The sequence below is a fragment of the Syngnathus floridae genome, chromosome 3, assembly GCF_059516105.1.
Source record: "Syngnathus floridae isolate MCC-2025c chromosome 3, RoL_Sflo_1.0, whole genome shotgun sequence".
Taxonomy (NCBI): Eukaryota; Metazoa; Chordata; class Actinopteri; order Syngnathiformes; family Syngnathidae; genus Syngnathus; species Syngnathus floridae.
In genome coordinates, this window is record NC_142415.1 from 22638213 (window position 1) to 22660489 (window position 22277).

Here is a 22277-nt window from a genome sequence, read left to right on the forward strand (position 1 = left end):
AATAACCTAAAACAGACGCGGGGATGTCCAAAGATATGCCTGGTCGAAACTATACAATTTGCAACGTTTTCCGGATGACAAAACGCATCTTGGGCGTCGACATTGTCACTTAATATAATGAGTCCACATTAATAATTATTAATCCTGTTGTTGTTTAGCATGACGAGACAACGTAAACCGCTGGCCGGGGTCCTAAACGCAACTCAGACATGGGGATGCCCAAAGGACTGCCTGATGAAAACTGCCACGATAACGTTTTCACAAGATCGTCTGAATGACGTGACATTTCTTTATTTTTATTCTTATTTATTTTTTTTACCCAATAAGATAACTTTTTCCTATCGACAAGTCCGCTGAGCAGGGCGGCTTTCCCACCCGAACGCCCGCCGTCGCGCAACCGTAATGGATGGCTTCAGATCCCGCCTACTCGCTGTAGCGACAAGTGAAGCCTCCGGCGGTCATCTTGCGTTGTCACTTGCGAAGCGCACCTATCTCGAATGCATTGATTGATTTATCCGAGACCTTTTCACGTGAATTTCAAAAAATCCCTCGGATTCAAATACGAAATGTAACCCTAACCTCTGTGTTTTACTATCCACCGTACTCTGAATGTTCAACGCAAACAGTAAAATTCAGTTCCTGAGACCCAGCCAGTTGTAACAGTGGCAACGTAAAATGGCTGCCGTCTGACCTCACGTGCCAGAGCCCGGGAGTGGGTCCACCCTCGATACGCGCGTGCGCGACAGCAACAAGCGCAAGTCAATATCAACTGTTGCTGTGGTGACGCGCACAATACATTCACAAGCTCACACATTGTTCCGTGTCCAAGGGGCCCCCCTAACTTGACTCGGAGTAAGTTGGTCATCTAAAATAACCCAAACGAAAAAAAAAACAAGTTTTGATGATCGCGGGATAGCATGACAGCACTTGTTTTTGGACTTTTACGTCATCGTCGTGTTGATTGCTATTGATTGGTTTGATTGGCAGCTCAGACGCGACCATGACAGCGGGGGCGGTGGCGGCGCCGCGGATTATCCCCATCACGCAACGGGACAAACCCACGTCAAGGAACCACATTGACACCAGTACACTTGTTTGCATTCAATCGGGTAGGTGATGAACGAATGCAAATTTTGCATTTTTATCTCGTGGGCCCGCCCGAAAATGATGATTGAATGGAACTTTTCGGGGTGACTGCGGAGGCCGGAATGATGAAGGATTGCAAACGGATCTCCGATTCTAAATACGTGTGCGCATGCCTGTTGGCGCATGCGTGTTGGCACTCATCAGACACGGGCGACGCGCGTCTTTTCTACACGCTGGACGGCTCCAATCCCGCACGCGAGGCGCCTTCTGGGCCAGGAAGCGATGGGCGGCGCTACCGATCGCCTTTCCTGCTGCCCGCCGGACGAGTGTGCGTCCGTGCCATGGCCGCCACCAGGTAGGGTGATGTCACTTCCTTTCGACGCCCCAACAATTGCAACCAACCAATTGCGCACTTTAGTCGTTCTCTTATTGGCCGTGGCTTCTTCTGAGTTTGACCAATTTCAAGTTGCAAAGGCAAACTGGATGAATCGTTTCCGAAATTCTGGGCGGTGCTCTAAATCGGCATATGGCTTCTGAGACTTTTCGGCGGGTCTGCTCATCATAGGCGGGCCTGCCCTAACCCTGCCTATTAACCTTTGGGGGTTAAGTGAAACTGGCTTTGCAAGTTGAATGACAGAAACGTGAGCAGAGCCGAGTTGACCGCTCGCTCGCTCGCCTGGTTTCCTGTCGGCAGCGACGGCCGTGAGAGCGCCACCGTCACCAAAATCTTCATTGTCCGGGAGGCGGAGCCTCCGCAACAGGTACTCAATCAGCCGCCCGACCATTCCATCCATCAGTCAATCGATCGATCGTTCAATCAATCAGCTGTCCCCCCTGATGTTACCTTCCAGCAGGTGAGCCCGGGCGAAGGCTTGCACCACCGCCACGATGACGACGTGGCGACTTTACGCCGGCTTCCAGGTTGAGATTTTTAACCCGCTTTCTGACATGAACCTTGTTTGTATTTCAATGGATGACATTGCTAATGCTAACTGGCGAGCTCAGCGACTCCACTCCTGAAGCGTGCTGCTGATTCCGAATGCATGGAAAGCGGCAAAATATTGTACAAACGGCGTAGCCGTGCCTTCGTGCGCTTCCTTCCCAGAAGGGTTGAAAGTGGACGTCCGGCAACAAACGAAGCGACAGAAACTGCATAGAGCGCCAAAGAACAGTCAAATCAACGAACGGGAGCTAAAAATGAGGCTAGCAAACAAATCGACAGTCGATCTTCCTGTGGTTTTACAAACAAACAAACAAACAAACAAACAAACAAACGTGTCCTTGAGCAAGACACTGAACCCTGAATATCACCCAGTGGTGCCTGGCAGCGCCTTTCATGGCAGCAGCCCCCTCTGGTAGCATACCTTCATTTGGTTGTACATCAGTTGTACAATGACAATAAAGTCATTCTATTCTATTCTATTCTATTCTATTCTATTCTATTCTATTCTATTCTATTCTATTCTATTCTATTCTATTCTATTGTTGTCGTTCAGGGTCAAAGGTGACGGACGGCGCCGGCTCCTTCCGGCGTCCTGGCGTGGCTCCACCCGCCGGCGTTCCCGCACGCTCAAGTGTGGAGGTAAACACACAAGAACATGCGCTAACTTGTGACGAGTGGCCGGCTTTTGTTCTGAGGTGCTTCCGTGTGTCAGAGCGCAGGTACGCCGAGGCGCCCGGACGCCACGCCGGATGCGCGCCCCCATCGCCCGAGGTAGGACGCCCGACGTTACCATCCCCTCGCCGACATACTACCGGCGGTCTTGTGTTTTACCGTGCCGCTTCACTTCTGGAAAAGCGTCTTCTGAAATTCTTAGTAGGGCCAAAAACGTTTGGGCGCCAGCCACTCAACATTGAAGGGAGGCAAAGGGCGGCGAGTCACCGTCCCCCCAATGCTCGCTCAGGGGCGCAGAGCAGCCTAACCCACCCCCACCCCACCGTACATCCGCGCAAACACACACATTGAAACGCTCGTAGACATAGCAAAAAATGCATGTGTGTGTGTGTGTGTGTCATGGTTTCCAAGTTTCTGTCTGATGTGCCGTTGCCTCCTTTTTGCCAGCACGACGCCCCCTGTTGACGGAGGACTGGTAGTGCGGCCGAACGCCGGCTGAAGATGATGATGATGTCATACTGATGTGCCTTTGTGCGCGCATGTTAGCTGGCGTGTTGCGTGTGGTGCCATGCTGAAGTTGCAGTCGACACGCACGTGTGTTCTAGAGGCCACGCCCACCTATGGCGTCAGCTTCGGCCTTCCCTGCAGGTACACACACACGACAGCCGTGAACTCACGCAAACAAAATAGCAGCACGCGGCCACTTTGCACTTGATTGACGCGATTGTTGTTGTCGTGCGTCAGGCTCAAGTTTTGTGTGCGTGCTGTGGACGAGGCAACCCGGCTGACCTGTCACACTGCTTGACGTGTGACACCCGCCTCTCCACGGTAACACAAACAGACTTGAAACCAGCACAAGTAACACGTGTCAACAAAAACGTGTGCGGGTATTAGTGTATCTATATCCGTGTGCGTGTTTGGTTGTTTGGCTGCAGACAGCGTTGGATGTGGACAGAGCCTCTTGTAGCCAGGAGGCCTCACACACCGGCTACTTGGCCTGCTCCACGTGTCAACGCCTCAACCGCGCTGACGCTCGCTACTGCGACTGGTGTGGCACCAAGGTGTGCGGAGACACACACACACACACACACACACCACACACTCACAGACACACTTCTTCTGCCACTTCTTGTATGCGTTTGTGGGTGCGCGCAGGCCGGCCCGTCCTCCCAAGAGTGCCGCACGCAGACGTTGGTAGCGCATGGCCCATCCTCTGACGTAGAGCGGGCGGCGGGTCGCCCGCGGCCGCCATGCTCGGCCGTCAGCCCGGGGAGAGGTCTGTCCGAAGCCACCCACGTTCCTACTTGCTCTCGTTGCTGCTCGGAGCCGTGTTCCTCTTACTGGCGGCGTGCTCGTCCGTCAGGTTTCTGGAGGAAACAGCTGGATCACGTGTGCGCTCACCTGAGGAGTTTTGCCCAAAACGACGCCCCCTTCAGGACGCTGCTGGGAGAGCCTCGGCTGGGCCGGGTACGACGGACGGACGGTTTGCGTCGCCCGTGGAAGGGAGTGGTGTCGTGCTGTCACGTCACGTCTCATCCCGTCTGGTCCGTCTCCTCCTTCCCTCAGATGACCTGTGCCGTGCTTCGAGAAGACGCTCACGAGGTCAGTCTGAGCCTCAGCTTTGCAGCGGGCGGGGACGTACGCCAGGAGGTTGGACGCAAAGTGAGGAGCGCTGCTTCCAAGCGCATCCGGGCCTCGGATTCGGTTTGTGCGCTGGCCGAAAGCGGAAGCAAATGCAGCGGCGCTGAGATGGTGAGACACGCCCGTTCACACGTGGAGCGACATGTTCACATGCAAACACACGTGCTACCATGCGCACACGCGCCCATGGAAACGTGCAGAAATGCGCATGCAAACGCACCATACGCTTCCTTTCTCTGATTTCTGCCGGCGCCAGGCCAGGAATGCGCAGCTGCTTCAGGAACTGGGCCCGGGTTGCGGTCGCGTGGCCGTTGTCCGGCACCTCCTGGAACAGGTGAGGAGTAGCGGCCAAAATGGAGGGCTCCCTCTCCAGCCGCCGACAGCTATCCTTTCCTCGTCCCCCAGGGGGCGGACCCCGAGTGCCGGGGCAACGACGGCCGCCCCGCCGTGGCCATGGCCGCCGTCAACGGGCACCATGCCGCCGTGCCTCTTCTACTGCAGCGCGGCGCCAACATTGACCTGCAATTTGGCCCGTAGGTCTTCAGTACAATTGATGGGAACGTACTAGCGTTGAACGAAAAGCGAGCCTCGAAGGTTCAGGTCCCGCCCGTCGGAGGTGTTGAATCCACACGTGTGGTGTCCCTCAAGGGTCAACGCTCGGCCCCCTTTTGTTCAGCCTATCCGCACAACCTACCGTACGCACGCAGCAAAGTGTACTAGTAGATCCCCAAGTGACAGCGCTGCCATTAAGACGCCGCTGTCACTGTCTCGACGTCATTGGGAAGTGGAGGGAGGGAGGATGAACCCCGCAGCGTAGCTAAAGTCAAGTCAAGTCAAGTTTATTTGTATAGCCCTAAATCACAAACAGTCTCAAAGGGCTTCACATAGCCAAAATTGACAATTATTCTCAAAGCATCCCCTGATCTTTAGCTCCCAAAAGGGCAAGGAAAAACTCAAAAAACCCCTGCCAGGGGAAAATGAGAAACCTTGAGAAGGGACCGCAGATGGAAGGATCCCCCTTTCAGGATCACCAGGTTGTAATGGATGCAGAGAGTGCACAAGTAATACATAATACGAAAATCAATGAAAAAATGGATGTCGGAGGTGCCCTCGATTGTCCTGGCAGTGTCTTCAAGGGGGTTGAGCTGCAGGTTCTTCATCTTGAATTGGTCCCCGAAAATCCAGCTAGCCGCTATCAGCTTTTCAGCTTTTGAGCCACCTAACCCCTACTGATAATGTGTCGTCTAAAGCTCTCCTTGCATGCATTTTGTGCAGGAGAAAATGGCAAAAGGCTTCCTTGCTTAAACTATGCAACATATGTTCACAGGGCTTTCTCCGTTAGCATTGGCGCTAACGGGCTTTTCCTCTAACCCCCCCCCGGCAGGATGAAGAACACGGCGCTGCACGAGGCCGCCGCGCTCGGACCCAACGGTCTCAGCTGCGCGCGCGTTCTCCTCAGGTAACACTCACTCACGAGGTCAGTCTGCACTCGCGTTTTCAAAATGAAGCGCTGGGAATCCACAAACGCTCTCGCTTGCTATGCTAACATATTTCTTGAACTCAAAACGTTGGAGCAGCCTTTACGTCGGTCCATTTTTGTGGTCGACGTGGCTGATTTTTCTCCCTCGCCAATTCCCAAATGACTCTTTCTTCTCGACACTGAGCCCAAAACAAGTCCAATTGAAATGTAGTAGTCAAAGCTCATGGACGAGCGTCACAGATAAGGACGAGAACAGAGGACGTTTGCTCCTTTTTGTCTGACTAACAAGTTTTCGTATTCGTTTGTTTCTCTGAGCTGTTATTTTTTCGGTTCTCGTTCACCGTTGCGTCCTCGCTACGTGCGGGCGGTCCTGATTTGCCATCACCGAAAGAAGGAGTCGGGAACCTATGGCTCGCGAGCCAATATGGCCCTTTTGGCGACGGTAAAAACGATATGAAAAAGAATACATTGGTACACTCCAAAAATGGTTGGTCTTAATTCAAATACATGCATTTAATTGTATTGAACCTATCGTTTTTCTTTTAAACGGTATGGCTCTCACGGGAAGTTCTTTTTAAAAAATGGGCATTTATGGCTCTGTCCGCCAAAAAGGTTCCCGACCCCTGACCTAAAGCAACCTTGACTTGTATCGACGCGTGAAAAGCAACGATCGATTGGCGATTGTTTGCGATGACCGCGACGCCGCATTTGGCCTTTTTGTCTTCCAGCTGCAACGCCGCCGCCGGGCTGCGAAACGTCAACGGCCTGACGGCCTACGACGTGGCCGCTGCCACCGGCTGCGTCGACATGATGTCCCTGCTGCGGGAGTCTGCCGCTTTGTGAAGGGCGGGGCCCACACCCAGCTAATCTCTACGAAATTCTCTCAGCGGAGAAACACATTTCAAAAACAAAACGTGTGCGTTGATTGACTTTTTATTGGCACACAAAAAACGAAGGCAAAGAGGGTGCGCGTCACCGGGGGGCTTCAGTTTCAATTTGAATACATTTTTTTTTCTCACAAATCCTTCCCTGACGTGTTATGTCATGATGTGAATTTGTTCAAGTCGGGTATTGTAATTTAAGTATTCGAGACCTCTGTTTGTCACGCGGCTAGTGTGATTTCCCACATGTCAGCAAGTCCGTGAAGGCAGCGGCGGGAAGCCGCCGGAAATGACAAGTTCCACTGGCGCCAACGCTCTTGAGTCTCTTGCACTTAAAGGGAAAAAAAAGAAAGTCCAAACTGAACTCGTGCTACGCCTTTGTGCGGACTGGCACCGACCGACCGAAGCGACAACCAAGGAAAAGAAAAGAGACGAGACACAGGACAAACAGACTAGACGAGCTTTTCAGCCAAGGTACGAACAGAAAAGTCGTTCGTCCGTCCGGCCGTCTGTCTGTCCCTCCCTCTGCCTGCCTTTTCCGCGGCTTTCGAGAAAGTTCCACGATGAAAACGCTCACGTTGTCATTTGAGAACATTCCTCTTTGTTGTTCTCTCACAAAAGGTTCACGTGGTCGTGTCGACGGGGGAGGGGAGGGGAGGGGAGGTGGGGTCGACTGGGTTTCGTTTGATTGACGGCTTGGAGCCCTTGCCAAGCCGACCACGTGCCTTAACTTTAATGACGCCATGGCGATGACGTGTCCGTTGTCCGCTTTGTTGCATCGATTTCGGCCTGCATGGAAAGGAAGGAGAGAGAGAGAGAGAGAGAGAAAGAAAGAAAGACAGCAGGCAGGCAGGCGCCCGATCTATCTGACAGAGAGAGCAAACTAAATGACGAACTCGTTTCACCCTCATTTGTCCACCAAATTTCATGCAAGAGGCAAACCGGGTACGAAGAACGCACACTTAAAAAAAAAAAAAAAAACACGTACAAAAATAATGTTTAAATGTTGCTTTTCTAATGGTGACCCTCTGAGCTCAGGAATGAAATGAAATGATCAAAGTGCTTTTTTTTTAGGAACAAAATTTCTCTTTTTGTGTTTTCTTTCACATTTGATGTCTCGTCCACCGTCAAAACTTGAGGCAAATGATTATGACTTTTCAAAAGAAACGACGTGTCATTACGTTGAAGGCCTCGCCTCGGGAGACGTGGTCGGAAATGAAACCACTACCAAGGCCTTGGGAAACATGAGTCAGAGTTTGCATTTAATTCTCTGTGGAACGTAGACTGTCACTGTTTTTGTGTGTGTGTGTATGTGTGTGTGTGCAGAAATTGAGTGTGCGCATGTGCATGTGGGCATATGCAGAAGGCAGAGCCTCATTTTGCACAATTCAGCATTTGCCGTCAAGTCGGGGTCATTTTGCTGGTGAGTCGTCACGAGGGCATCGGTCGAGGCGGCGAACGCCGGGTATGGCCGTTTTCACAATGCGGTCGGTCCTTAGGGTGAACTCCAGCGGGGGCCGGACCGGACCGGCCGGGGCGGTTCCTGCCCGCGACCCGTGCCTTGGACACTTTTGTTGCGCGCATGCGTGTGTCTTGCTTGCGCAAACTGGACTGTATGAAGGAAATATTGTCCTGCCGGCGAGGGTGCTTGTCGCACGCACGTACGCACTCCGCCGGGCGTTGAAAGATTTATTGGATTGGGGGAGGGGGCGGAGCCAAAGTGGAAGGTTGGCCCTGCTGTTGCTGGGGGAACAGAGAGGATGAAAGCGTGTGCGCGCGCGCGTTGGGGCTCGTGTTTCACTGAGCGATGTTGACACACATGGCGCCCGCCGCTGCTGTCACAGTGAGGCCGAACTGAGCGCCAGGAGGAGGATGAAGGCTGAATGGAGGTAAGACTGGAAGATGGCCAAGCTCCAGCATGTCTGGAATGATGAGGCGGGAGCGCGTACTCGCCGCTTTTGTTTCCGTGCCGATACTTTGCGTCAAAGGGGCCTCCCTCGGCTTGGCTTCTTCACCCGTGCGGCGTCCGTGAGGGAAATGCCATGGCCGGTGTGTGTGTGTGTCGCAGGCCCTCCCCCTCCCCTCCCCACTGAGCGCCCGCCCGCCCGCCTGCCTTCCGGCTCGCAGAGCTAGGCTAGATAGCGGAAACCTCGGCGGTCGCCGAGGAGACGTTCCGAGGGCTCCTCTCGCCGAAGAGAAAAAATGGAGGCATCGGTCCACGTCAGCAACAAAGTGTGTGTGAGCGCCGCCTACGCCAGCGAGTCACGCTCTTGTCTCGTGTGCCCCCTCCCCGCAGGTGCCGCGCAAGTCCTTGAGGGTGCTGGCCGGTCCCGGGGTCATGCTCGGACCAAGAAAGACCTGGGACCTCGACCGCGCCCCCTGTCTGCGGGATCTCTGGAATAACGACTTCTCATTGGACGGTGCGTGCGCATAAGCGAGTGGCTTCAGTTAGCGAAGGAGCGGCGGCGCGTGACCAAGCCGTGCGCTCAACGCTAGCCTCGTTACCGCGCCGCATTGTAGAACGCGGCGGGTCGGGTCCAAGCCAGCTTGGTCCTTGTCACGAAAGGCGTGGTGTCCTTGGGCGAGACGCTTGACATAGCTTGCCTCCAGGTCGTCACAGGTGAATGAGAAAGTGTAAAACATTGAATCAAAACCAAATATAGACGTAACACGGAGGTTTCCAGCAGAAAATACCCGCCCCTTCCCACTTGCCGATGGGATGAGAATGAGCCAATCGAGGCCGCCCGCGCTTTTCTGACCTGATTCTGGCCCGTCTAATTGTGGTACCTGCCAGGTGTCTGCGTGTCACGCACGTGTGCGTGTGTGTGTGTGTGTGTGTGTAGCGAGCTCTGTAGACCTCCTGATGAGCGACGGCGAGGAGGAAGCCTCCTTCCTGTCTCTGCCCAGCCCCGGCTTTTCTCAGCGCCCCCCACCCGGTTCCGAGCTGAGCCAGTCCAACGCGGCCAGGCAGCAGCTGCTCATCCAGGTGAGACGCTAGAAGCCGGCCGGCGGCTGGCTTGTACTCTCTCCTTCCTTCCTTCCTTCCTTCCTTCCTTCCTTCCTTCCTTCCTTCCTTCCTTCCTTCCTTCCTTCCTTCCTTCCTTCCTTCCTTCCTTCCTTCCTTCCTTCCTCCCTTCCTTCCTCCCTCCCTTCCTCCCTCCCTTCCTCCCTTCCTTCCTCCCTTCCTTCCTCCCTTCCTTCCTCCCTTCCTTCCTCCCTTCCTTCCCATTTGGAGTGCTTGGACCCTGATTTCCTTGGCCTCCTCTGCATTGAGCTTTGTCTGCTTTCATTGTCTGCTGTTTCTCTATCAACTTTGACAAAAGAGTCCATCGAAGGCAAAGGATGATAAGGTGGCCATATCCGGTCCATTTTTTCCATTTGGCCAACACCTTACTGTTTGTGTGCGTCCAGACTCTGCAGGACAAAGTGTGCCGCCTTCAGGCTCGCCTGGACCAAGACGCCGCAGGAGTTCGGCCCGGGGACGAGCGGGCGACGTCCTCGGGTGAGTTCAGCTCGCCAGTTTTTTGGGTCCCACACACACCATGATGACATGACAGAGAGAGAGAGTGAGAGACTGAGAGAGAGAGTGCACATTCCAACAACACAACAAACTCAGCCATCTTGTATAATGGCCGCTAGGGGCATATTTATTCCCTTCATCTTGTGCCGCGTTTGCATTTGTCAGGCGCCGTGGAGATAGAGCAGTTTGGCACCCGCTTGCACTCGCAGGTACGAGGACCGGCCTATCGCACGCCCGCTGTCGTGGCCACCCCAAACTTCTTGGTGGGTGCGTGCTTGCAGGTGGAGGAACTGCAGAAGAAGCTTGCGGGGCAAACGCAGGAAGTGGCCAGACTTGGCTCAGGACCGGTGAGTTGATCCCCACTTGATGGTTTTTGACCACCCCTTATCTTTTTCGACGGGGGTTACCTTCTCGGATCTCATGCCAAGCTCCCCCCTGCCGTCCTCGCTTCCCCGACGCAAAGATTTGTCTCGCGCTGACTGGCCGCGTGCTTTTCGGCTCGCTGAATGTCGGTCCTCGGTCCGTGCGTACGAATGTTTGTCCCTGCGCACGAACCGAGCGTGCGCGCAAAATCGGTGTCGGATTCGACTCGTCCCCGGATTTGCAACAAGCGTTTGTGTCGGCCGTTGACGATCGGTGAAAATGTGGCGCGAAAGCCAAGTTGTTTGGAAGGCCAGCGTGAACTCGAAGTTGCTCATGGGACTCTTACCTTACAGGGGGCCACAGACTTGGAGAAGCATCTGCAGCTTTTGGAGCTGGAGAACCAAAGTCTGAAACGGCAGCTGACCTCCGGCGGGGCCTCGGAGGGCGCCTGCGCCTGCGGCTGCTCTCAGGTCAGGGGGGGTAGGGCAGGGGAAGGGAGGGGAGGGGTGTGCACCTCCTCCGCAAGTACACCTGCCTCTTCTAGTGCTAAAGTGTGGCAAAAAAATATCCATACTTTGGCGTGTCCCCAGGAGGCGGAGGCTCTGCGCAGGGAGCTGATTGGGGCCCGGCAGCGCGAGCGCCAGCTGGCCGACGTGGAGAGGCGGCTGCTGGACAAAAGCGCCCAGGTGGACGCGTTGCAGCGACAACTGGAGCGCAGCGCCCCCGCGCCGCCGGACCTCTCCGGTCCTCATCCGGGACTTTGCCAGCGCGACCTCCGGGACCTTGCGCGCTGTGAAGAGGCGCCGCCGCCGCTGGCCTCGCCGCTGGCCTCGCAGGTACCGGCGCATCACCGGAGAGCGAGCGCCTTTAGGCGGCCGGCGCTGAACATTGTTGTGCTGGTCAGACGGCGGCGGAGGAGGCGGAATCTCGGCTACGCGTACAAAACGCTTTGCTGCAAGAGCAAGTTTGCGTGCAGCGCCACCTGCTGAGGGAGCTGGAGACGCAACTGCAGCAGTCGCAGAGGACGTGCGCCCAGCTCAGGACGCAGGTAAGTAACGCTCGCACGCTAACGGCATGTGGAGGAGAGCTGGCGCCAAGAGAAACGGCGCTTTGTGCAGGCTTCTGTCCGTGCCGGTATTTGCTTTTGGCGTGAGCCAAAAGCCGTCGTCACTCCCGGTGAAACGATTCAAGGCGGTGTGAGCGCGCACGGCTCCGGCACGAGCCAAGAAGTGGCCCAATCCCGGTTTAGACGTTAGCCTAGCTCAGCCACGGCGGCCACGTGACCGTGCGGTGCTGGCTTCCAGGTGGCGGTGTACGACGGCGAGATGGAGCGTGCGCACAAGCGGCTGGACGGCGAGCTGCTGCGGCTGAAGGAGGAGAAGGAGCGCGTCATCCAGGAGGCCTTCGTCAGGGCCGAGAGCCAAATGAAGGCCGTGCACGACAACCTGGCAGGTCAGACAAATGGAGCGCAAAGTGAATTCCGCCACCGAGCGGTGCTGGCGCGCCGGCGTTGCATTGCCCGGTCGAGACTTTGATTGCTGCCTTAGGAAAGAAAGCAAGCAATGCGTGGACGCACAGCGGCTTTATGCTTTTGCGCTGAGTCGGCATTGTCGTCGGTATGGCCGTCCGTTTCAGGTGTGCGCAGCAAGCTGGCGGGGCTCCATCCCGCCTTGAGGACGCTCACCAGCGACTACAACACGCTGAAGAAGCAAGTGCATCACTTCCCCGCCATGCTGCGCAACGCCATCGAGGACGCCAAGCGCGAGGTGGGAGCGAGTGGCAACGCTGTGAGCGAGCGAGCGAGCCTGGCTCCTTCAATTGAGCGTGTCGTCGCATGTGCAGATCTGTCACCTGATTGGCGAGGTGAGCGTGACCAACCAGAAGCTTGTGGACAAATACAAACGGGAGATGAACCTGAGGAAGAAGATCCATAACCAGCTGGTCCAGCTCAAAGGTTTGTCCACCTCACTTCACCCTTTTGGAGGCAATCTGTTTTACGTTGATGATTGGGGTGGAGATTCCCCCCCTCTGCGAAAGGGAGAAGCGTTCCAACGGAACCACGTCTTGGCAGCTTCTGAGCTCTTTTGCGGCACGCTTTGTCGCCAGGAAATATCCGGGTGTTGTGCCGCGTCCGTCCCGTCCGCGGCTGCGGGGAGGACGGCGACGCCTTGACCTACGACCCGGACGACGACGGCGTCCTGTACCTCGACGACAAGGGCAAGGTGACGACCTTTGAGCTGGACAAAGTCTTCGGGCCGCAGGCGACGCAGGCGGAGGTGAGCGAGCCCGGCCGGGCCCGGCCCAGCCCAGCCCAGCCCGGACCAATCCCGCCCCCTTTTTGACGGCGGCGGCTGCGGCGGCGGCCTTTGACTGCAGGTGTTTGAGGAGGTGGAGGCGCTGGTCACGTCCTGCGTGGACGGCTTCCACGTTTGCATCTTCGCCTACGGACAGACGGGCTCGGGGAAGACCTACACCATGGAGGTCGGCTTCAGCTGGCGTATGAATGTGCAATTTGGTCTCTGCTCATGTAAACACGTGCGGGCAGGGCGTGGCGTCGGACCCGGGCCTGAACCAGCGAGCGCTGCGCCTGCTTTTTTCTCGGGTGGCCGACAGAAGCCCCGAGTGGGAATTCCACATCTGCGTCAGCATGCTGGAGATTTACAATGAGGCGCTGAGGTGAGCGTCCTTCGCCGCGCTCGCCGCGCTCGGGGCGACGCTCACATGCGTCCATGGCCGCTCAGGGACCTCCTCAGCGACCGGCCGGCAGACAGACTGGACATCAAGATGAATCCCGACGGCAGCGGGCAGCTTTACGTCCCCGGACTGACCCGTGTGGCCGTGCGCAACGTCGATGACGTCAATCAGGTATGGCACTGCTGGATTTGCGCTCGTCCCATTCTCGTGTCGCTGTGATCTTGCCTTTTAGTCTTTTTCTCGATGTTGAGAAAGCTGAAACGGATGTCGGAGCCTTACTCAGTCGAGTTCCACAGCTGCTATTTCAAAGCCTTTGCACAAAGTCCAGCGAGGCAAAAGCGGAGGAGGGAAAGGGGGCCGGCGTCCGACGCATCGGGCCCAGACCTCCTCTTTTGTCTCGGCCACGTCCAACGCTCCTCGTCAGAAACCCGGTTGCGTGACATTTGAACTGCGCTGCCGCCGCGCTTCAGGTTCTGGAGGCGGGGCGAGCCAGCCGGGCGACGGCGTGCACCGACCTCAACGAGCGCAGTTCTCGCTCTCATGCTCTGCTCATGGTCAGCGTGGCGGGACTCAACGGCACCACGGGGACTCGCACGCAAGGTGACGCCGCGCCCTCGCCTCGCCTCGCCTCAGCCATGTGACGTCCTTCCCTTTGCCCTCAGGTAAGCTGAACCTGGTGGACCTGGCCGGCTCTGAGCGGGTGGGCCGATCGGGCGCCGAGGGCGGGCGCCTGCGCGAGGCTCGCCACATCAACAAGTCTCTGTCGGCGCTGGGCGACGTGATGGACGCGCTGCGCCGCAAGCGTGCTCACGTCCCCTTCAGGAACTCGCGGCTCACCTTCCTGCTGCAGGACAGCTTGCGAGGGGACAGCAAGACGCTGATGATGGTGCAGGTGCGAGCGCCGGCGCACGCTCGCAGGCTCGCTGGCTCGCTGGCCGTCTAGCTGCCGCCCCGCTTACTCCTCGCCGTGCTCCCTCAGGTGTCTCCGGCGCCGGCCGACGTGAGCGAGTCGCTGTGTTCTCTGAAGTTCGCTCAGCGCGTTCGCAGCGTGGAGCTCGGCGCCTGCGGGAGGCCAGACAGCCGCTCGGCTTCGTCCTCGCCGACGCACCAAAGCCTGGAGGTCAACTCGCTTCTTTCCAGTCCGTCTGGCCGCCGCGGCCGCGCGCTTTGCAAATAGACGTCTTTTGTGCTTCTCGCTTGGCGTGCGTGCTTCCCACTCCCGGTCGGGCGCGATGAGTCACGAGGCCAAAGCCCGGCGACTGTACGACTCGCGGCGATCCGCTTTGGGTCGGCGGCGGCGGCGGCGGCGGCGCTGACTTTGGTCGTCTGTGCAGAGGGACTCGGCCCCAGGGCCCCTCCCCTTATCCCGTAGCAGCAGCGCCGGCTCCTCCTTAAACTCGGCAGCGCCCGCCGGCTCTCGACGGAAATCCAACGCGCAACTCTCCACGGGTACGTGCGCGCAAAGCGGCCTTTTGGAAAAGGTGCCAAGTCAAGCATTTGCAAAGGATCGTAGGCACAAATGATGATCAGTCTGGCGAGCTGAAGCGGGTCCGCCGAAAAGCCCGCCGCCTTCCACTGCGGCCCGGCCTCAAAACGAACCCTGCCGTCAAATGAGTTGTTGTTTTTTTGCATTCACGACGTATTCTTGATGAGCAACGTCACTCTTTGGCGCCGCAAGTCTATCCTCATTCGGGGGAGAGAGAGAAACGACAGTCGCTTAAAGTTTTATCCACTCATGGGCTTTGAATCTACAAAGTTCCTTTTGAATGCCAGTATTGACGTTAGATTTGACTTTGAATTCATCTCGCTCGAGTGTGCGGTGATAGACGGTAGCGGAGTTGCGCTCGTCGTCAATGCGCTTTTCAGTCCACGCTCCTAACCCTCATTAGCCCTTTTGCGCCGCCTCCATCCTCGGGAGAAACCAAATGAGGCGATTAGCCGCCCGTCCGTTCCAACTCCAACGTTGCTTTCATCAACTTATGCGCGTCACCCGACCTGTCACTTGTTCTTCGCAGGGCGACTGAAGATGGCAGCGTGAGGAGCGCGCGCGAGCGTCGCCATGGCGACGGCGACGCCTTTGCCAGTCAACGCCCGACAGCAGTGTTCCGCTTTCTTGCACTTTCCACAAACTTATCAGTGCTCGTCTTTCAACGGCTATCGGACTTTGAGGTTTTCTTCCGATGACGCCGCTCCTCTCGCTCCAGCCGGCCGATCGAGCGAGCGAATATGCGAGGTGGACTTTTACTATCGACCATATTGGGTGCGTGACGTGACTTGAAGTGGTTGTTTGCTTTTTTTTCTTCTTCTTTTTTAATAAACATGAAAACTAGAAACATTCTTCAGCTGCATGATGAGTTGTTGCAACTCGGCAAATGGCGGTCGGTCGCGTGTCATTCCAACAAAAGCAACCGCAGGGGATGTGGGTCGATCAAGTCGTTCTGTCCTGTAAATAACAATCGATACCTAAGAACCACGTGCCTGGCGTTATTCCACATGGGAATATGTTTGTGGGTGGGATACTGTGGAGGAGCGTCTGGCTCTTATCATGAAATAGCTCTCCATCCATTTTATCCAGCTAAAACAAACGAGAGATTTGACAAAGCGATTGTCGTGCGTTGTGTTTGTGATTAGTGCTCTGAGAGTGGTCGTGGTTAATTTGTACGATCGCTGGTGGGGGGTGCTCCGAGCCCTGCATGCAGCAGAAGGCAGCCGTCATCCCACCAGGCATTCTTGCCCCGAGCCCGGCGGAACCTACGCAGCCACAGAACCAACTTTTGATCATAGCTGTTATTAAAAATCCCGCCAAAACGAACACACAAAATAAACGTGTCGTCATCCTCGTTTTTTCTACAAATGTACGAAGAGCGCTTCTTCCGGTGTAGGGGGCGGGCTCTGTGTGACGTCATCTGGACCGGACAGTTGCTAAGCTGCGCACGCGTGTCCGTTTGACAACAATCGTCACCGTCGTCGGTGTTCATCGCCGACCGACCGACCGGCCGGCGCTCGGACGGTGATAAGTTGGAGCTCGGCTGGCCAGGTAAACAACGAGGTGTCTTTTGTGTGATTCGCTCGAGCTGTCTTTCGCTTCTATGCCGCCTTTAGCTTGTTGCTGCAGTTCTAGCTTTGGATGCTAACGTCCGCTGGCGGATAACGAGCTAGCCGCCGCCCGCTGTCGTTTTTTTCCGCTTCTCTCATGCAGGAGTTCGTTAGCACATTTTTCCTCCAAGCTCTGTCCGCTCGCTCAGCCTCGCGCCCGCCACGCGTCGCTACGCGATGCGATGCGACGCTACGTGCAAGCACCTTCGCCCGTCAACTTGGGTCATGTTGAAGGGAGATCTCGTTCGTTCATGCTCGGCGATTGTCCAACGTTTCACGATGCGTCGAGAGGTTGGATTTTATAGCCTTCCTAGTTCAAGTGCAAGCAGGCCTGGTCGGTCGGCAAATTGAAATTTGAAAACAACAATCCTGAAAAAGAAACTAATCCAGGCGGCCTCAAACCGAGATCGAAAATTGGGTAATGCGACGTGCACACCAAACACAGGCTGAGCTGAGCCGAGCCGAGCTGTGACCACAGCATCTTTTGTGTTGTCTCGCTCGACCTGTACGCTTACCTGTGTTGGGTTGGTGAAATGATCAAGCAATGATCAGTTTAAGTGGATGACAATCCCAATGTTAGCTATTTTTAACATTTGTGGCTGGAATTTGAACAGGTGACCGGCCCATCGTCAGTTGAATTCGGGACGCAGTCACTCGGTGGTCGTGTCGGACCGGGCCTGCGCCTCTCGCTGTTGTTTGTGTTTCAATGTAACGAACTGCGTGACATACTCAAAGTTTATCACCACTTTAAGAACAATGCTGCTTTTGTTAGCCCGTCTGTACGTTCCAGATGATGTGTTAGCGTGAAGCTAGTTGGTAAACTTTTCCAAATGGCTTCCTCAGCTCAACAGAGGTGGGGAACAGACTTCGGGCGGGCGTGCGAGCGAGGGAGTCAGGTGCGCAGAGTCGTCATGGCGGCAGCCGCCGCCAAGATCTCCTGGCGACTGCGTGAGTCTGATTGCCTCCCTGCGCATCATCTGGCCGGCGTCTGGCTCCAAATGGACAGCGCGTCGCCATGATTGCATGTGTGCCCTTTCCATGTAGGCATTAACGTGCGCGCGTGCGTGTGTGTGTGCGTGCGTGCGTGCGTGCGTGTGTGTATGCAGAGGAGTTTGAGGCTCACGGCAGTCGCGTTTGCTGCGCCTCTCTGGGCAAACGTACGGGTCGCCTCCTGGCGAGCGCAGGTGAAGATTGCAAAGTCAACATCTGGTCCGTCAGCAAGGCCAACTGCATCATGGTATTGTGCGCGGGCAGGCGGGCGGGCGCGCGCAGCAACCGCTGCTTGTGACGTCTGCTTGTGTGCTTGTTTACGGCGGCAAGAGTCTGTGCGGCCACAGGAAGGCGGTGGAGTGCGTCCACTTCAACGCGTCCGAGGAGCAGCTGGCCACCGGCTCGCAGTCGGGATCCATCCTGGTGTGGGACCTGGAGGCCGCCAAGAGTCAGAACGCTTCCCTTCTTGCTGCTCTGCGAGGCGCCGCTCTGCTTTTGTCTCCATCCGTGTTGGAGGCGTGTTGTGCGGGCGTTCATTTTGAACTCCAAGTTGGCACTCCGTTGGTGGTCATTAACGGTCGCAAAGACATTTGGATATGGCCGATTTGATAGTTGCCGCTCGAGGTGTAACCACCCCTCGCCATTTTTTACTTTGTGGAGCCGCCGTCGCTGCCAAAACGTAGTATGCAGGGCGACTAACGATTAGCCAGCTAGAAGCTAATGGCTTTCCTGATCAGGTGCACATTATGTCTCGGTATAACGCCTGACGCAATGTGGCAAATAATGGCTCGCCGCTTTTCTCTGCGCACCGCCATGAACTTTGAACCCCGCTGCGTCCGTCTGAATGTGCGCAGTGCTACGAACGCTACCGGGACACAAATCCAGCATCACCAGTTTTGCTTTCCATCCTTTTGGAGACTTTTTGGTGTCTGGCTCCACCGACACCAACATCAAGGTGTGTGTGTGTTGCTGTGTGTTTGGTGCGATGCTCTGCTCTGCTCTGCTCTCACGTCACGTGACTGTTCCGTGTCTCGTCACTGGCGGATGTCGTCCAACAGATGTGGGACGTGCGCAGGAAAGGCCCCATTTACAGGTACAAGGTAAGATGGTGGCCCGCCGTGTCTGTCTCCTCCCTCGCCGGCTCGGAGCTCGCCTGACCCTCTTCCAGGGTCACACCGCGGCCGTCCGGAGTTTGGCCTTCAGCCCTGACGGGAAGTGGTTGGCGTCGGCGAGCGACGACTGCACGGTCAAGGTAAAGGGGGCGGGATATGCGGATGCGCCTTTTGAAGCTCGTAACGCGTGGCCGTGTTGTGCCACAGCTGTGGGACCTGAAGCAGGCCAAGACCATCACAGAGTTCACGGCGCACACGGCGGCTGTCGGCACCATCCAGTTCCACCCCAACGAGTATCTGTTGGCCTCGGGTGGCGCTGACAGGTGCCCCCATCTCGCCGCCGTGCCGTGCCGTGCCACCGCTGCGCTGGCTTTCCCCCTGCTCCTTGTGTGTGTGTGTGTGTGTGCGCAGGTGGGTGAGGCTGTGGGATCTCGAGAAGTTCTGCCAGGTGGGGGCGCTACAGGACACGGGTGCCGTCAGGTGAGTCGTGACCACACGTCCGACACGTACGACGGCCAGTAGAAATGTCGCACGAGGCGGCGGCGGTGGCGACCTGCTGCTCAGGCAGATGCTTGGCCGCAAAGCAGATTGTTAAGCAAGCGCCTGCCTGCCTGCCTGCCTGCCTGCCATTCATCCATTCTCAAATGAAATTGACTAGCTGGAGCAAGAGGCGACGCTTCCGAGTCGCATCTTGGTGACAAAGGTAGCAAAGGCGCTTTGCCGCTGTGCCCGTTTTGCAGGGCAGGAGCGAGTGCGTGAGCGGAGGAGAAGCAAGCGCCGGCTCCCTCCGACCGCTCGCAAAATTCTCCTGCACGTGGGTGATGTCTGAACGACGGCCTGCGCCTTTAGGGATTCCAAGCCTCCTCGAGCGACATTTAGCTCGAGCGCAGACGTCGTGCGGACGCTCTCGAGCGATGGCTCGTCGTCTTTTGGGCCGAAGCCACGTGAAGCTTTTTCACACACATCTTCCCGCAGGTGCGTGATGTTCAGCGCCGACGGCGGCTGCCTGTTCAGCGGCCACGCCGACGTCCTGGGCGTGTGCGCGTGGGAACCCGAGCGCTGGCTGGACACGGTGACGGTGGGCTGGGGGCGGGTGGCCGACCTGGCGCTCTGCAACCAGCAGCTGGTGCGTTGCGTCCCGAGCGCCGAGTGAAACCTGCGCATCAAGACCACAGTGGCGGCACCGGCGTGGGCTCACGTTGCCTGTCCTGTCGTTTTGGACGGTCAGATGGGTGTGTCTCACCAGCTGAGCAGTGTGTCAACCTACGTGGTGGACCTTAAGCGCGTCAAGACCAGCGCTGTGCCAAATGCCGCCGCGGAGAATGACATGGCTCCGGCGGCCCCGGCCGGCGTGCAGCCCACCGGCGGCAAGGCGGGCGGACCGCGCCGCAGCTACCAACGCCCGGCCTCGCCGTCTCAAGGGTGAGACGTGGGGAGCGACGCGGCTGGCTCCACGCCGTCGGGAGCCCTACGCTAACCCTGTATCTTCAGCCTCAAGAGAAGCGCGGAAGCCGAGAGGCGGAGTCCCGAAGGGGAGAGGCGTAGCCCCAGCGAAGACGAGGCGGACGACAAAGCTTCCTCGGCCCAAATCCACAACGCGCAAGACTACCGGGAAATATTCCAGCCCCGCAACGCCATCTGTACAGACGCCCGCCCGCGCGCACGCAGGCACAAGCATGCAGGTCACGCACGTCACGTTTCTCACCGACTCTTTTGCCTTCAGGTCGGACGCCTCCCGGGATGTCGGAGCCTTTTCCCGCCCCGCCCGAGGACGGTGAGTCAGCTCGTCGTCACGCGGCGACATCGCGTGACCGCCGTGGCCATCTTCCCTGTCCTCAGAAGGAGCCGATGGCAACGTGGCGGCGGCGGCGGCAGCGCTGCTTTGTCCCGACCAACAGCCGCCGGTCAGCCAGCATCCCTCCCTCCCTCCCTCCCTCCTTCCCCACGGGCGCGTGTGCGTGCGGCTGCTCAAAGTCTGCTCTGCGTGTGACAGGTTTCCACGTCGGCGGCCCCGTCCACTCCGGTCCAGCGGGTGGAGCCGACGGTGGTTGCCTGTGTGAAACGGGCCGCCCCGTCCGCCAGCGAGCAAGCCCAGCCTCCGCAGGATGAAATATTCCCGGCCGGCAGGAGCGAGCCCAGCGGCCTGGACGTGGCCGACTTCCTATCGGTGAGGCTTCCATTTTGTCCGCGGCCGCCGCTACGGCCTTATCATAGCATGCGCTTTTTGCCTCCAGGCCCGCCGCGGGGGCGGAGGAATCCTAAGCGAGAGCGACGTTTTGAATCACATCCAAAACGGGCACGCCACCATGTGCGTCATGCTCAGCAACCGACGCAAGAACCTGCAAAATGTCAGGGACGTGTGGGCCCGCCAGGGCATCAAGGTACGGCCACAACAGGCACGGGCCATTGCTCTTCGATTAGCGACACACGACTGAAACACACCCACCCTCGAGCGGGCGGTCCGGCCTGCTTGAATTCAACAGATGCGGGCGGTAGCGCCGTTGGCAAGATTTCCAAAATGGTGTTTGAATGCCACGGAGCAGAGCCACATTGCTGACGGCGTGCGTTGCTACATTGAAACCTCACGTGTGTCCGCAGAGCGCGCTGGACGTCGCCGTCGCAATGAACGACCTGTCCATCGTCGTGGACGTCCTCAACATCATCAACGTGCAACCGTCAGTCGCACACCCACGAGCACGCGGTGTGTCGTGCGCAGGACATGATGTACAGTGTGTGTGCGCGTGCGTGTGTGCGTGTTCAGGTCGCTATGGACTTTGGATGTGTGCGCAAGCAGCCTTCCTCAGATTGACACCCTTCTGCAGAGTAAATATGAAAGGTCAGTCGCTCGTGCTGCTGGTGTGCGCGCGCGTTCACGTGTGGCTTGACCGACCGCACACTTTGGTGCGTGCCAGTTACATGCAGTGCGGTTGCACATCCCTGAAGATCATCATGAAATATTTCTGGCCGCTGGTCTGCGAAACGCTGAGGGCGGGGCCGTCGGTGGGCGTGGACGTCACGCGAGAGGAACGGTGAGCGGCAGCGCCGACCCCCGTCCGGTTTTCCTGAGAGCGACCCCTGACCCCGGACGCGTCTTCTACAGGCAGCACAAGTGCCACGTGTGCAGCAAGCATCTGCAGAACATCAACAACGTGGTGAAGAGCAAAGCGGCGCAGGTGGGGCGGCACGGCTCCGCCTTCGGGGAACTGCGGATGCTCATGGCGCAGCTGGACCAACACTCGTGAACGCCGCCAGATCCTCCTCTGCTCGGTCTCGCCTCTGCGCCCGGCCGGTGCCGGCCGGCAGAATTTGGCCGCGGGGCAAATCCGAGCCTCGCTCCGAGGAAGTGCGCTGACGACGGGATTCGGAGCGGACCGACTCGCCCGAGCCGCTTAGTGCCTTTGGCCCATTTGGGAATAGGCACCGCGTGCGTTTTTCAATGGCCGATGGTGAGATGGCCGCTTTGATAGGGCGGCGCATATTGTTAGCGCTCCGTGGAAATGCTGATTCTCCTTGTCACCGTTGCACTCTGAAGACGTCGTGTACGCACGTATTTTGGAAATAAAACAAAATCTTTTGAACTTTGGCCCGCTTACTATTGCGTACATCACCTTGCGGGCGTTGATCCATATAAGCATGGCTCACATCAGCACTTTTGGGGCGGGGCAGGACGACAGCATGCACGGCGCATCGTCACTGTCACCGTCGGGCGGGTGGGAGCTAAGCTGTCTTTGTCCAAATTTGCTCAACGTCAGCTTTTGTCACAAATGGCCAGTCTCTACGACTTGTCCGCAATGACGAG

General features: G+C 57.2%; 2 protein-coding genes across 8 annotated transcripts; both read left to right on the forward strand.

The window, feature by feature from the left end:
• The first annotated feature begins 279 nt into the window (after positions 1–279).
• On the forward strand, positions 280–15617 carry kifc3 (kinesin family member C3). 7 transcript variants are annotated; one of them, XM_088370878.1, is made up of 36 exons: positions 651–852; positions 988–1109; positions 1291–1441; positions 1781–1847; positions 1938–2007; positions 2583–2668; positions 2742–2800; positions 3149–3176; positions 3248–3349; positions 3446–3529; positions 3637–3762; positions 3857–3977; positions 4065–4168; positions 4268–4453; positions 4599–4676; positions 5727–5801; positions 9000–9123; positions 9547–9689; positions 10115–10205; positions 10389–10432; positions 10505–10570; positions 10940–11056; positions 11177–11422; positions 11491–11634; positions 11891–12038; positions 12222–12352; positions 12429–12540; positions 12693–12862; positions 12963–13067; positions 13132–13262; positions 13328–13451; positions 13751–13880; positions 13943–14172; positions 14260–14400; positions 14615–14729; positions 15296–15617. In XM_088370878.1, the coding sequence occupies exons 2-36, from the start codon at positions 1001–1003 to the stop codon at positions 15316–15318; spliced, it is 3981 nt and encodes a 1326-aa protein (XP_088227004.1). In that variant the 5' UTR covers positions 651–852; positions 988–1000; the 3' UTR covers positions 15319–15617. The 7 variants fall into 7 exon arrangements, with proteins under 7 accessions (XP_088227002.1, XP_088227003.1, XP_088227005.1 ...); XM_088370876.1 differs by lacking the exon at positions 15296–15617 and having other exon boundaries at positions 280–852; positions 14615–15289; XM_088370877.1 differs by lacking the exon at positions 15296–15617 and having other exon boundaries at positions 280–852; positions 1941–2007; positions 14615–15289.
• A 535-nt stretch (positions 15618–16152) lies between these two features.
• Positions 16153–22056, forward strand: katnb1 (katanin p80 (WD repeat containing) subunit B 1). Its single transcript, XM_088370895.1, has 20 exons — positions 16153–16317; positions 17220–17324; positions 17483–17613; positions 17697–17814; positions 18221–18321; positions 18425–18466; positions 18535–18618; positions 18686–18801; positions 18890–18958; positions 19454–19604; positions 19707–19900; positions 19970–20118; positions 20202–20252; positions 20318–20382; positions 20472–20645; positions 20713–20859; positions 21077–21153; positions 21240–21314; positions 21391–21507; positions 21579–22056. Exons 2-20 carry the CDS (start codon positions 17288–17290, stop codon positions 21718–21720), a joined length of 2040 nt encoding a protein of 679 aa, XP_088227021.1. The 5' UTR covers positions 16153–16317; positions 17220–17287; the 3' UTR covers positions 21721–22056.
• Positions 22057–22277: the final 221 nt, after the last annotated feature.